This window comes from Haliotis asinina, chromosome 11 (assembly GCF_037392515.1).
Source record: "Haliotis asinina isolate JCU_RB_2024 chromosome 11, JCU_Hal_asi_v2, whole genome shotgun sequence".
Taxonomy (NCBI): domain Eukaryota; kingdom Metazoa; phylum Mollusca; class Gastropoda; order Lepetellida; family Haliotidae; genus Haliotis; species Haliotis asinina.
Window position 1 is genome coordinate 7039000 of NC_090290.1, and position 16137 is coordinate 7055136.

General features: G+C 39.6%; 1 protein-coding gene across 1 annotated transcript; it reads right to left on the bottom strand.

Moving 5' to 3' along the window:
* Positions 1-488: 488 nt before the first annotated feature.
* LOC137256466 (coiled-coil domain-containing protein 1-like) lies at positions 489-872 on the bottom strand. Its single transcript, XM_067794307.1, has one exon. It carries the CDS (start codon positions 870-872, stop codon positions 489-491), a length of 384 nt encoding a protein of 127 aa, XP_067650408.1.
* Positions 873-16137: the final 15265 nt, after the last annotated feature.

A 16137-nucleotide genomic window follows, 5' to 3' on the forward strand; every position in this document is an offset into this window, starting at 1 on the left:
TTGTCAAAAAGACATCTTTGCGAAACATTCTTAGCTCCTGGTGAGATTTAGGCCGTTCGTGTTTGTGTAAATATTAGTTCTGATCAGATGTTAATGTTCTGAGCTGAAAGAAGATTTTGTTCATGAGATGACGTGAACATATATTGTTGTGTTCTGTTTCTGTGATCTGTTTATGTGTTCTGGTAATGAATAACATCCATTTAATCACGATATCCAACTACTATGCCCAATGAATATGTTTACAGATCTAGCTACTCAGCAAATTACACTCTACTGACAGAACAAAACAGTTTGTTAACCACATAACACATCGTTGATAAAGCATGGACATTGTTACATCACACGTCTCGGTCTATCAACCTGAAACCTTTCCCAAATTCTGTATGTACCGATGACATAAAACCACGAGTCTTGTCATAAGCCATTAATTAATTTCAGTCTTGTCATCAGTCAAGTCACAGTCCTCATTTCAGACATCAGCAATGTCATCATTCACCAGTCCTGACATGAGACATCGCATTGCTCTTGCCGTCATCCATATCATCAGCAATGTCGTCAACAATGTCATCAGCAATGTCATCCATGTCATCAGCAATGTCATCCATGTCAACAGCAATGTCATCAGCAATGTCATCAGCAATGTCATCCATGTCATCAGCAATGTCATCCATGTCATCAGCAATGTCGTCAACACTATCATCCATGTCATCAGCAATGTCATCCATGTCATCAGCAATGTCGTCAACAATGTCATCAGCAATGTCATCAGCAATGTCATCAGCAATGTCATCCATGTCATCAGCAATGTCGTCAACAATGTCATCAGCAATGTCATCAGCAATGTCATCCATGTCGTCAACAATGTCATCCATGTCATCAGCAATGTCCCGAGTCGTCAGTTGTATAAATAACGTACAAAAATATTTAGTGTTTGATTGATTCAAGTTATTAAAAGAATATTTTTTCCCGACGGTTTAAACAGACAGGCTGATGGCGTTGTACAACAATCACAGTCACGAGTTAGATTGTACTGACTGGTGTTGGAATCGCTTTGTGGTTAAAGTGTGTTCTTGTTATGCCAAAGGGGTTGATTGAATTAAATTAAATGTTTGGAACCCATTGCCGGGGACGTTCCTAGTGATATTCACGGAATATTGCTGAAAAGAATTTTAAACTATAAAGCCATGTCATCACTGCATTAGATCTTATCCATTACCTTCACTCACTAAGGCACAGCAAAATGCAGCTGCAGAAACAGTTACCACCAGTTCAGACGAAATATCGCCAACAAAAAACGTCTCTGCGACTCGTCAACTGTCACTAAGGCTGAGCTAACGTAACACCAACTATCTCTACGGCTCAGCATCTTCACCCCATTACGTACTACGAAACCTCTCATTCAATCACCTGCTGTTATTTGCTTTACGAAGTTGCGCCTCTATCGTGTCCGAAGGATGATTGGCTCCCCAAGTAATGATTCTTCACAGCATTATACCTGTGCTGTGGTGATTTCGCCAAGTAGGTTGTTGTAGTCATTTACGCGATGCCTAAGAATTTGTTCACACCAAGCTTGCGAACTTAATGGAGAAGGCGTGCTGAATATTGGACTGTGACATCTGTCACAGATCTGTGACAGGGGCTGTTGGCACTATGTATGTTGGAAGCGGTTGAATCAGGGCATGTAAAATGGACTGAGAAAGTATTAGAAATGGTTTCTCTTCTGATGCGTTTCTCACGAAAACATAGAGCCCATCGGGATTCACCGACTCGTCTAAATCAATGTATACTTGAGTTTGATATCGGGAAAAGATTCACTGTGTTTCACAATATATTGTTGAGGTGTGCTGTTCTGCACATTAATGAAAGTCCATGCTGACATGACAAACGTAAAAGTCATGTTTCTCCATAATGAGGCCATGATGTTCTACCCTGAGATCATAATTATATAACCTTTTACACGGCATTTTAAGGACATGGTGCTCTTTACAGATTTGTAAGGTCATGGTGTCCTTCATTGTCCTGTAAGGTCATCGTGCTCGACAGAGCGTTGTAAGGTCATGCTGTTCGAAACAAAATTGCAAAACCATTGTGTTCTACAACATATAACGCCGGCCACTACCCCAGTCTGGCCTCAAACATGAATTTCTCCATTCGGGGCGTGTTAGCTGTCTCTTTAGATTAGTGGTAACGATCTATCTCTGTGAGACTCGTTCCTCTGCAGCTGGCATTACAAGGAAGGTACAGATCATGAAAGGCTACTTCCGTCCCGTTATTATCGTGGCGGCGTGTTGAAGATTTCCTCTGTACACAAAACACGGCAATATTTGGTACACAAATCACAAATACCTAGATGGCATTCAGATATTTTGAATGACGTCCATGATTAATGCCGTGATTACTAATCAATGTAACTGTGCTCCTTTAAACTTCAGCAGTGTAAACCTGCCTTTGTAACAGCATGGACAACCGGCGCCAGTGTATGTGCTGGCTGCTATACTTGAGCGCTGAAGACCATTTTCTTTTATAGATTTCTGTTGGCTTTCAGATGGAATACGCCCAACATAAAAGAGTAACTGGCTGCGTGAATGACTGGTTGGATACTCCTTTTTTCATCAAAGGTATATTAAATACACACACACTCTTACCTACACACGCATCTGCTACCAGTCAGACGCGGTCCCTCTTATTTGAAATGAACGCTTAAAGGAAGCCCCAATGGGGTGGTAAAATCAGAAACCTTAACCCGAGGGACCTCTAGACTTGCTTCATTTAAGACTTTTGCATTACACAAAGGGCTGGTGTGATAAAGTGCCCTGGTTCAAGAACTTCTTGAGAATCTTCATCCTTGTTGAAGTTGTAAGGTAGCCTCAACCTGGGATTATCTGGATTATCTGTAGCGTGTATTCTAGTACCCTTTGGGTTGAGTCACTTCGAGATAGCCTCCACGATATCTAGTAACTCAAGGCAGACTGATGTCCTGTACACCAAAATGGGGAAGGTCAGGAGACCGTGGTCAAACTTTTCACGATTGGCTGAGTTGATGGTGTTCGAGAGGTGACATCGCCTTATACTGACTGGACCGTTGGTCTCGGAAAAACGGGACAGCTTTTGTATAGCTTTCTTATCTCATGCATCTGTTCTTCACTTCGTGCTTTAGCTTTCTTGTCTTGTGTAACAGCTTTCTGATATGGTTTTTTCTTTCGCTTCTCTCTGGTTGCCACCTTCTCCTCTGATGTTACTTTTTCCGTCTTCTGTATCAATTTCCTTCGTTATTAAATCAAATAAAGTCTTATAAAGTGTTATTGCTTTCTCGATTCGAACCATGCTGCGCTCCTTTCTCTCCTTCTCTCCTTTCGTGTTATCTCTTCTCTTGGTTGATTTGGTTGACACATATCATCAGTTCCCAAATGCGCAAATCGATGCTCATGACCACCACCATATAACTAGAATATTGCTGAGGGTGGCAAAAAAGTAAACTCACTCACTCACTTACCTCGTGACCAGTGTTGAGTGTTTTGCCTCTTCTGTGACAGGTTCTGTGTTTCTCGCCACCCTTCCTCCTCAGAGTATATCTTGTAGTTGTATTGTATTAATAAATTTAAAACAACTTCTGATAAGCTGTCAGGTTTGCTGTTTCATGTATTAGACAGAGAGTTATTGTTTCCATTACAAAATTACATGATTTTGAAGATAACCGAAAGCAATGATTATTTTATTCACCATAATTTACGACCGAAGACTCTGTCCAACAAATTACAGGAAAACCACGACCAGTTGAATCATGCTGCATTACACTACCACCTTGAGTGCCACCAGTGTTAATCCACAGTGTGACACATAAGTTTGGCACTCCTTTTTATCCCACAGTATTTAGGTTCGTATGCAGAAAATTGCCAAATGTCAACTTGTTTGATAATTTTGTCCTATAACTTTCGACGAACCCGAAATATTGCTCTCTGTTTTGACATATTATGAAATTATGTCATGTCCCTTACCATGCTCCCATTAATATCAATTTCTCGATCTGACAACGATTTGACGTCAAATAATTAATGGGAGATCTACACAGAAGGGAAATGCCAGTGGTGAACCAAAGTTTCCTTGTAAATTCATCTTCTTCTTGTCATCCATGGTTCTCGTTACAATTGGAAGTGTGTGGAAGAATGTCAAACTCAGTGGTGTCACGCTTTTCCGGTGTATATGTCCAGTATCTGCCAGTCTTATAGAGAAAGCGTTATTACAATCGATTCCTTATTCACGAATATGTGTTTTCTTCGTCAGCTATTGCCCCTGCAAAAGTAGATTAGACTGAACGTGCCTTTAGTTAAAGAATCTGCAATGTTCTATTTTTCTTTAAAAAGGGAACCTTTTTGGCAGGTTATTTTCAGGCCACGTCTTCTACTGATCTGTGGGGGAAAACGTGGTACTATTTGTACAGGTTCAATGCGGTAATGATTGTCTTCGGGAGGTTGTTATTCTCCCTGCATAATCCAGATCATTGTGACATCACAGAGAACATATCGCTTGTGAGAGTGATGAATAGATCGGGATTGTTCTGATTACAATAATTGGCTGTTTTTCTTTGCTTGATCGGAGGATATGAACTGAAGAGCCAGTCTAGGCTATAGAAAATGAAGTCTGGAGAAACATTAAAATCACGAGAATTGCAACGCGTTCGCCTTTGGTTTGACTTCGGATGGTTTATGTATTTGGTAATCTTTTTAATGGAACATTTGCCCGACAGATAGGAATCCGTGAAGAAAAAATGAGAAATGGTATGACTGTGAGTGAATGAAGGGCGTGTCCTTTGGGATTTTGATCAGGAAAACGTAATTGAAATGGTTAGTTGAATCTCAAGGCTTCTTGTTATTACAAAGGTATGGCTATTGGAGTAAACAGGTTATATTGTGTTAACACTAGCAATAGCAAATCCGCAACGTGATAAAATTAATTTCAACACTGTAAGTATTTCTTGAAGTACTGGGTCTATTTTTGTGAAGATCTGACTGATATGTGATATCAGTCAATATATCATCTGGTAAAGACTGTGTTTACAGGCCACTCTCATACTGGACAAATATTCCCGAATAAGGGGTTGAATCTGACAAGCATATTTTTGCATAAAGAAAAACAACAAATTTTGCACATCCCTAACATTGCATTGTTTATCTTTATTTGTACCAATCAATTCTAGCATATCGTGCAATTTAGGACTTCAAAAGTATCAAAGTTTTCAGTCATATTTTTCAATCATGTGTCAGAGAACCTATCGTACCATCACTACACACTGAAAATGAACACGAGAAACCGTACAACAAAGTGAATCAACGGACTAACACTAAACTGAGCATCTACTGATGGACCAAAAATATACGCACCCACTACACACATCCACATTCTAGTCATGTCATCAATTTTTCTTCAAACGTTTTCTACGCAGTACTGGAAGGTCAAAGTGTTCTAGAGAGTGTTCCCACAGTATTATCAGTTGATCTTTGACAGCGTTGTGGCGTCATACTGTTATTAACATCATTGCAAATCCTTGTACTCTTCAGAGTATACTTTTACCGCTTCAATCAAATGCTTCAGTCTGGCAGGTCAACTGTCCCTTTAGGTTAGCTTGGCACCAAAGCTGTGAAGCTGCTTCCTGTCATCCCAGTGCTTTTTATTATGGCGACATGTTGAGGAAGCTGTTTCGGCAGATGCATTGTACTCTTGACAGTGTGATATTTGGAAATCACAAACACCTAGACGACTTATAAAAATATAGATTGACGTTCATTATTGATGTAGTGCTCACTGATCTATGTTACCACGCTTCTTTAAACGTTGACAGTGAAAACCTGCCTTTGGAACACCATTGATCACTGTCGCTAGTATATGTTATGGCTGCCTACTGGATTTCTTGGATAGATTTTGTAATCTTTCGGTAGGCTTTGAGATGAAATCGTTTTGCTTTTCATGTAAGCATATATAGTTAACACTTTTGTTAGTGATGTTGTTTTATGGTGGAACCACGTAATGTATTTGATAAATAGACTTAAGACATTGATATTTTTGTTTGACCTCCCCATGTTCAACTTGTACAAACAAAATACAAGAGGCCTTTACGGCTAGAAACGAACATTCCTGAACACTGAAGTAGTAGTTTGTCTTTATCAACGAAAATGTGTAAATTCAATTTGGGGTCTAAATTTATAGTATATATATAATCATCTTGGCGAGATGTGTCAGCTGAAATATTTAGAGTGAGTGAGTGAGTTTAGTTTTACGCCGCACTTAGCAATATTCCAGCTATATGGCGGCAATCTGCAAATAATCGAGTGTGGACCAGACAATCCAGTGATCAACAACATGAGCATCGATCTGTGCAATTGGGAACCGATGACATGTGTCATCCAAGTCAGCGAGCCTGACCACCCGATCCCATTAGTTGCCTCTTACAACAAGCCAGTCGCCTTTTAGGGCAGGCATGGGTTGCTGAAGGTCTATTCTACCCCGGACCTTCACGGGTCCTCAAATTTTTAGAGGAAGCAAGAGTGAGGCAAGAGTTGGTGGTCATTTAAATATATATGCCAGGTCAAACAAATGGCACTACAACTCTGCGATAGTAATGAGGACAGATAGAAATATATAAGTTACCTGTCTGCTGTCTCTTCTGTCATTACTTATACGCCTTGGGACCAGAATGGAATGTTGTCTGATAGTATGTATGTGATGGTTGTCAATGATTGACATCGCGTTCTTATTGGAATCTCCGCAGCAAGTAAACGTGAAAGCCATGGCGAAATGTGAGATAGCGATAGTTTCTCTGGTAGTGTTATTTCATTCCCATTCTTATGCTATGTGTTCTGGTCTGATGGTACCACTTTCTTGTCGTGTACAGTTTGCTTTGTCGTGTACAGTCTCGGTATTTCTATCTGGTCCCATATTTTGTCTCACATAACTCATTTTCCACCTCACATGTTATCCTTTTCTCGCCTCATATATGTCTTTACAAGTCTCATGGTACCCTGTATCATCAAGTGTTATCTCTTACACATGCCATGTTCTCATTGCCTCGTCTCATGTTATGACTTTCATGTCATATTATGTCTATGTCGTCTTGCAATATCTCATTCTGTCTTTGTCCTTCCTTTCTAGCACTTTGTGGTATCGTTTTTCTGCGTTGGTGTGATTGTCTTGACATACTATCTCTTTCTCGTGGCATTTTTTGCTTTCACAACTCGTGCAATCTCTCTAACATCAGTATGTCACTTTATCACTTCATGCTATTACTTTCTCACAGCGTGATACTCATTTCTTGTCTCGTGTTAGTGATACATAGTGATTTCTTATTTGTCATTCCCATGTTCTTACTTTCTCATACCGACTTCTCACTGGTGAGATCGACTTCTTGAGAAATATTGTCTCTGTGACGTTTCTTTTCATTGTTTCCTCATGTAGTGTCTCTGTTCATTTTTGTTTGGCGGTATATTTTTATCACAGGATAATATTGATTGACCTTCCCGTAATTGCGGTTTCTGTCTCCAATGCATCTATAATCGCACAAAACAGTATTACTTTTCATTTTAAAAAATGCAATGTTTCATATAGGAAACTGGTTATATATTACATATCATTGGGTATGTTACACTTGCAGCTACGTACGAAAACTATGTAAGCTTTTCTGTTGTCATTGTTTGCTTTGCCAGAATTAATATCATCTTTACTTTGTATAAACAACTTTCATATTGCCTTCATTACTTCTAATTTCTCCCTCGATGGTCTGACGTGGACGAATAGCAGCAGGATCACGGGAAGGTCTACGCAGATAGGAAAATAATATAAGATAGGAGTTGTCTTCGGCGAGACCAAGTTCCTGTATAAAGTCATCTCATGATTGTCACCCATGTTTCGTGTTTCTGTAGAAATTGTTTAGTTAAATGTGAAACAGTGGGTCACGTGTTGTTGCACACAGTGGTTGGGCCCCTCCTGTGACAAGCATCCTGTACTTGCAAGTGTTTTAGAGAAACATGTTAGTACAATCGATTCCAATTTTCAAGAATATGCGTTTTCTTCCTCAAGTATTGCCCTTGCAACGACAGATTAGACTGGACGTGCCCACAGTTAAGTAAACTTCAGAATTCTTTTTTTTATTCTGGATAATAGCTAAACCCTTTCCTTGGTTATTTTCAGTTCACGTCTTCTGCGCCGCTTTTGGGGAAAAACTGATGCTATTTGAACAGGTTGAATGGGGCGATGTCTTTCTTGGGAACTTTGTTATTCTCCCCACGTAATCCAGATCAATGTGCGACATCAAAGGGAACATGTCAGTTGTGATAGTAATGAATAGAGGGGGCTGATCTGAGAATATAAACTGGTGAGCCAGCTAGGTTTAGAATAGGTAGTGTAGAGAAATATTACAATTGCAAAGCGTTCGTGTTTCAATTTGAACTCGCAATGTTTTTCTTTCAGGTAGTATGAATAAAATTTGCTAAGCGAGAAGAAGAGAATCCATGAAAAAATGAATGAGATCTGAGGTGTGACTGGGATTGAGCGAACGAGGTAAAAGGATTGCCCTTCGGGAATTTGATTGCAAAAGTGTTCCAGGTTTACTTAAATGTCAAAGATATGGGAAGCGATAGTCATGGTTGGTACTAGCTGCTCATTCTAGGCCACCAGCCGGCATCACTGCTGTTTACAGCAAGCACCATTACGTCAGGTTCAGAAATGAGTAGTTGCTCAAACTGATCAACCAAAATGACGACGTATGACAACCCCGAAAACGGCTTGTAATAGAGTAATAATTAAGTGAATGGTTCATTACGTTATTGGTGAATCGTGGTATAAAATATATCATTCACAAATGATTATTTTTTTCCCATATGTACATGTTTATAAAAACTAGTCCTGCTGAATTTTGTAAAGATTTTACGATATGGGCCAATCGTTTGCTTTTTTCTATTTAAAGGCCGTCTAGCACAGACGTAGCGTAAAACACCATCCAACTTTTGTCAAAATACACGTGCTTTACACCACTGTCAGACAGACTACGACTAAAGAATACTGTGACGATGTTCGTAGTACGGTAGTTCTTGCCTACAAGGTGCGTGCGTAGGTATTTTAAATGTGCATTGAACGGAATTCGAACTGAACTGCAGCCTGTGATGTCAATCTGGAAATATGTATTGGAGACATCTGACACGTCTCCTTTGGGTTAAACCTAAAAGTACAGGTACGGTGCTGCTAAATTCGTCATCATGATCTGATTCCAACCCATAATCATATGTTCTTGGAGGACTCGAGAGAATAAAGGTGGCGATTAAACCAGTAAACACCCGTGGCCACTGCGAGCAGAACCATGTACTAAATCATAACATCTCCAGCAATTCCGATTAACCCATCAGATCCAACAGAAATTCACCGTATCTATCACCTCTTGTGCTTTGCACATACACATCGTAGTGAGTGCCAGTGCTGTGGATTTATTACTGACGGTTCGTATCACGTGTCATATTGAGCTCGACATTGAGTAACATATGATCACTAATAGCATATTGTGCTAGACAAATGCACCTTGGAACGCTGTGCTTGAAATAAAGTCAATATGTCGTTTCAGCAAAGATGGATAAGCATTGCATTCCATCCCACACCAAAGGTTGGTTAAGTGAATTGAACACCTCCCGGAATTTAGTATGACTTGAAACCGTTTATGAGGCACATTTCATGCGTATCTTTGTGTGTGTGTGTGTGTGTGTGTGTGTGTGTGTGTGTGTGTGTGTGTGTGTGTGTGTGTGTGTGTATGAGAGAGACAGAGAGAGAGAGAGAGGGTCGAATGGAATGGCATCCAGCAGTGGTAAATCGTTGGATCTTATCATACAGTTATGTGATCTGTTGCAATATAAACCGAACGACTCACTCACTCCAAATCACTCACTCACAACTCACTCAGAAAACGTTCTCAGAGAACTTACCAACAGAACCTACTCGCCGAGCTTTCGCTGTAAACTTAGAACTTTCTTGAGCATGTTACCTTGACTCTCCAGGTCATGTCTGTTCCTTAATTACATCTCTCACTGTGATTTGTGATGGCATTTAAATATGTTGATTCTGTTTCTCTAAGTCAAATACACAATTTGATTTTTATCACTCTAGATCGGATACATCTCAGCTTAGTCGTGATAGGTTGAAGATCCCATGATACCAAGCCATTGACAGGAGATTCGTCATTCATTAAACTTAATGACAACTGATCATGCCAATGCTCGAACATATAATGCAGACGGTGTTGTTTAAGAATGGCGTATTTTTTCAATACTCATCTCTCAATCGACATTCAGAGCCTACTGCAACGTCAACGGCAGCATGGTCACGGAACACATCTAGACATCGTTATATGATGATGATAAGTGAAACTTACCGTGTATCGAGGTAATGTTATTTCCAGACTGATACGTATTGATTCCATTCCTCGTATGTTAGCCGTTTATAAAAGAACAGACAAAGTGTAATCTCTGACCCGTTTCTCTACACTCCTCAGCCTTTGCAGATGTGATTACAGGGTCTGATATGGACACAATTAGAATGTAAAACAGTGTTAGTAAAGAGCAGTAAAGTAAGTAGATTATCACGGACGTTATCATAACTGGGTGAACTAGTTTTTAGTCGCATTTCAACCCTATTTCCCATACTTGTAGTCATATGTGGCAGTAAAACCCGACCCTCTTAGAGGAATATAAGATTCGAACCAGGAGACATCTGACGCTGGACAGCTTCTATGACACAACTATGGAAACATTAGCCTACCAGTTTTGCTGCTTCTTTTTGTTGATTGTTTGTTGTTCATATACAAGTCATGTAGCGACGGTCTGTAAACAATCAAGTATGGACTAGATAATCCAATACTCAACAGCATGAGCCTCACTCTCCACAGCATATGATGACATGTCAATTCAGCGAACCTGACCACCTGATTGGGTTAGCGGCCTCTTACAAGCATAGGTTGTTGAAGACCAATTGTGTCCCGGAGTTTTACAAAACGATCTATATGAGCCATCTATTAGCATTCGAGAAAGAATATGATTTACATTAACCATCGAACAAACAGCAAACCAGACATATTCTCAAATCACAAGATCAAATAGGACAGTTTTTAAAAAGTTCTCCAGCTTAAAACCGCCTACACAAGTCATCAATCAACAGAGCCCAAGGACACCTCATCCCATCACCCTTCAATGTACTAATAACAAAACAGGGCACTCCAGCTACCATCCCTAAATAATCTTATCAGTCCTGCAGGTACAGTTGGCTTCCTCTAATTGTGTTAAGTAACTACAGCGACGTTTGTTTATATCACAGCAAAAATAACTTGGTTTCCATCCATCGTCATTGTTACTGTTGTCATGAATAGTAAAACAACATTGTTTCTTGTTAATCTTCTTTATAGCACACGGTAGAAACACACAGCCTTGAGTAGATGATCGCTTCCGCGGGTAGAAGTAAGCATGGCGGAGACTGAGATGCCCTTGAGTCCCTGGTTGAACACCTGAGATGTAGACCTACGTTAGACAAAAAACAACAGCAGGTGATCTGTGACAACCTGTAGCGACAACTCCGATTTACCTCGTGCTAACAGGTGTGCTTGTTAACCGATGTGACTCTTGTATATGATATGTGTCTATGAACCGATTTCGCTCACTGTTAGACTATTTACATAATACTATCATGCGGCATCATTGTACTGGTTTCATCTTTAGACAGTTTACCAACGTTGTCGATAAAAGTGTCTCATGAGCTATTGACGTTTCAGGTTATTCAGACACTTCTACATTTAGCAAAGAGAACGTGTCTTTAATCTTTACATCACATTTCTGTGCAATGTACAACTCACGGATTCCACTGATGCTATGAACTTTTATTCGGATGTTTTATGGCAGGACGTAAATCATAAAAGTTTTGCATTTATAGAAAAAGTCTTTGTACTTACCTATGTACTGAGATTTGATTACACAATGTAATGGTCGAGGGGAAAGCCATAGCAGTACTCTTGTCATCATCCAAATCATCAGTCATATCATCAGATCAAATCATTGTCACTTGCCATCAGTCAACAGTCAGTTTCAGTCCTGACCTAAGCCATGTCATCATTCATCAATGATTCATGTCATCATTCATCATTCGCTTTTCCATGACTTGTGTCGTGGCATTATTCGTGTCATCGGTTTCGTTTGTCTTAGCAAATGCCATCTGTCATTAATAGCATATTGGTTAGGTTTACCTCTTCAACTGTATATTTTTGCCCGTGAGTGCTTATAGAGGAAACAGTGTTGCCTGGTGTTTTACACTGATTTGGTCACAAATGGACCATAGCTGAATATGCTATATTAGAAATTACATTCTCCCGACGGTCATATGGGTGGTAAGTGGTTTCGTGTCACGCCGAAAATAAGGGTTTGAAGCATTTTCTGCTGACAAAATAGAGCATCGCAATCTGGTTTTTAAAGCTAAACCATTACCTTGTTCGAAACCGACTATTGTGTCTTCGAACACTTGACTCGTCCAGGCTATGGTTTCTGTCAGACCTGTGCACCTTCTATGACGGATTAGACAAAGTAATTATACCAGACATATTCTTTATGTAGCTTCAAAGCTGACAGGTATTCTAACAGTGCCATTGAGTTTATCATACACACATCACCACCACGTTTCAAATAAATCAACAAAATCAAATCTCTCATCCTCCTGATAGTCTAAGCAATACTTCTCCGATTATTTTGAGGCAGTAGCGTTCTACACAGTACAGTCAAGCTCAGGGTGTTCGATCACATTACTGTTAGATCAAGTTGTTCCACACGGTACTGTAAGGTCAAAGTGTTCTCTCGGTAGTGTAAGGTCAGGTCAACATCACTGCAGAATCACTGTGTTCCACAGATTATGCATTTACTGCTTCTACCACCTTCTCCACTCAGGACATGCTATCTGTCTCTTCATCTCCATGTGGCAACAATTCATCCTGGTGAGTCTACATCCTGTGCTGCTGTCATTACAAGGACGGCATAGAATCTAAAAAGAGTATTACCGTCCTGTTAATGTCAGGACGGCATGTTGAGGAGCCCATTTCGCCAGACGCATTGTACACACTGTGGTATTTGGTAATCACAAACACCTATTCGACCTTAAGATATATTGACTAGCGTCCATTATTAATAGAATGATTACTGATCAATGTAGCCGTGCTCCTTCAAACGGAAGAGTACACCTGCTTTCGGAACATCATGGGCAACTTCGGCTGACTTGGGCGCTGAATATTTTGTAAATTGCTTTCGTGGTCTTTCAGTAAACGTTGAGATGGAATGCTACAATTCAATACACTATGAAGTGGACAATATAAACAATATCAATATTTCAGGTAGATGGTAAAGGAGTTACGCAAGGCCACGTTGACATTTGGCAACTGACACAAATATCCATCAGTTTGAGATCTTTTTGAAGCGAGCATATACATTACTGATCAACACTTCGTCGATGAGGGTGTTCCATAGCGGAACTGTGTTATGGATTTGAGTCTGACGTTTTTGTTTGGGCACCCGCCCTTTGACTTGTTAAGTATGCAATTACAGGAGGGTTTGGCGTCACGAAACGAACGTTGGAATGGAGAAGTCGTCACTTCTCTAAACATTTAGATATTGAGTGCCTCAACGTAAATGTGCACATTCAATTTGGAGGCATATTTTGGTTTGGGTATATAAACTTTACTCTCGAATGATGTCAGACGAGAGACATCTTGGCGAGACATACAAGTCTAAAATATTCAGTGAGATGTACTGAGCAAACAAAAGCAAGATCCAAAAAATCACAAGAAAGGTTTCGTGTACAATGCAACACAAGAGTCAAATCTAAAGTAGTGGATCACACATATAATGTCAACTCACCAAAGTCTTGGTTTGAGAGTGAGAAACAGTTATACTCAATGTAACACGGAGAGCGTTGACAAAAGCGGATTGATATTAGCCGAATGATGTACTCCAGTGTGTGTCCCGTCGTCAGCACGACAACTAGCCTTTCTATACACAGTCACTGATTTTTTAATATTCGAGCACATGTGCCACCATCGTCATTAACGTAGAATATCTCTAGTAGTCCTTCGGAAGTCAAAACACATACTCAGAGAGAGGTAACTCTAAAGTGTTACAACTGTTTAAATATAACATTGCATAACATCTACCAACGTTAGCAACCACAGATTGAACTATTTATAATCATACAATTAACTATCATCGCCACAAGACCAAATGTGCTATTGGGAAAATTTTACTAAACTCCCTTTACCAACTGAAAACTGGTCCATATGCCAACAGGTTAAATCCACAAACACATGCCCTCACCTAAGGACATCCTATTTCAGCATGGTTATTAATATGGGGATCCACCATCAGTTGTTAGCTGTTTATAGCCCGTAATTTATATTTCGTTGTTTTCTTTGATTAGAATGTTTGGGTTTTACATGCTAGTTTTATGTTGATATCTGTCATACTCTAGTATTTTACTGTCCATCGCCGACAGGTTTAACTCTTCACAATGTCTTCATTTTATAAGTGTGTAAATTGTTTTCATCACGGTATGGATGAGATATTGCAGATGTGACGTTAAATATTAATTCATTATCCACTCACTCAGCTCTACATCCTACTACAGGGAACTGATAAAACAGCAGAATGCTCCAGCTATCATCATAATTGATCCTATCAGCTCTGTATATTTATTTCAGTTCACTTTCTTTAGTTGTTGCCTTATTAATCCATTCAGAGGTTAGAAGTCAAATCTATGCCGAAACGTTGCACCATAAATGTGGTAAAGAAGTTGCCATACTTAAAGCATCTTGTCTTCATCAACTTCGACTTAATGCTTACTGTGATCAGTGGTTCGTATTGTGTCCGTTGCGTTTCCAGTGTTGAAATGAGACATAGTAACCGCAAAGCATTGTTGATACTCAACGTGTTAAGTTTGTTAAGGTAACTCGTGGAAAAAATCGCCAACTGTGGTTGTGCGAACTCTACAGTCTCGTGTTTGTCGCCAGCACAGGTTTAATAGCTTGGAATCCATTTAAACAAGATGCGTTTGGTATTTCAATGGAGAGTTAAGGTCGATCTTCAAACAATATTCCTAACCTCCATCAACCTTTCATGAGGGCTTTGATTCATGAACATTTCTGAACTTGGATTGTACTAACGCCATGTATAACCTTGTGTCACAGAAGATGGTGAAAAGTATGTATCACGTTAAATATTAAAATAATTTTTCTATAGTTGGACAAGATGCGGATTTTCAATGTCAAAAAGAAGGGAAATTTTTAGCTCCTGGTGAGATTTAGGCCGTTCGTTTTTTGTGTCAAAAGTCAGTTCTGATCAGATGTTAATGTTCTGAGCTAAAAGAAGATTTTGTTCATGGGATGACGTGAACCTAATTGTTGTGTTCTGTTTCTGTGTTCTGTTGTGTTCTGGTAATGGATAACATCCATTTAATCAACATATCCAACTACTATGCCAATGTTTACAGATCTGTCTACTCAGCAAATTACACTTTACTGACAGAACAAACCACCTTTAACCACATAACACGTCATTGGTACAGCATGGACATATTAACATCACACGTCTCGGTCTGTCAACCTGAAACCTTTCCCAAACTCTGTATGTACCGATGACCTAAAAACACGAGTCTTGTCATAAGCCATTAGTTAATTTCAGTCTTGTCATCAGTCAGGTCATCAGTCCTCAGTTTTGACATCAGCAATGTCATCATTCACCAGCCCTGGCATCAGACATCGCATTGCTCTTGCCGTCATCCATATCATCAGCAGTGTCGTCAACAATGTCATCAGCAATGTCGTCAGCAATCTCATCTGCAATGTCACGAGTCGTCATTCGTATAAATAATACAAAAAATGTTTAGTGTTTCATTGATTCAAGATTTTACAAAAATATTTTTGCCCGACGGTTTACACATCTTCCGATGCGTTTCTGACGAAAAAGCAGAGCCCATCGGGATTCACTGACTCTTCTGATTCAATGTATACTTTGATAGTTTGATATCGGGAAGAGGCTCACTATGTTCCGCAATATATTGCTGAGTTGTTCTGTACATTAATTAAAAGTC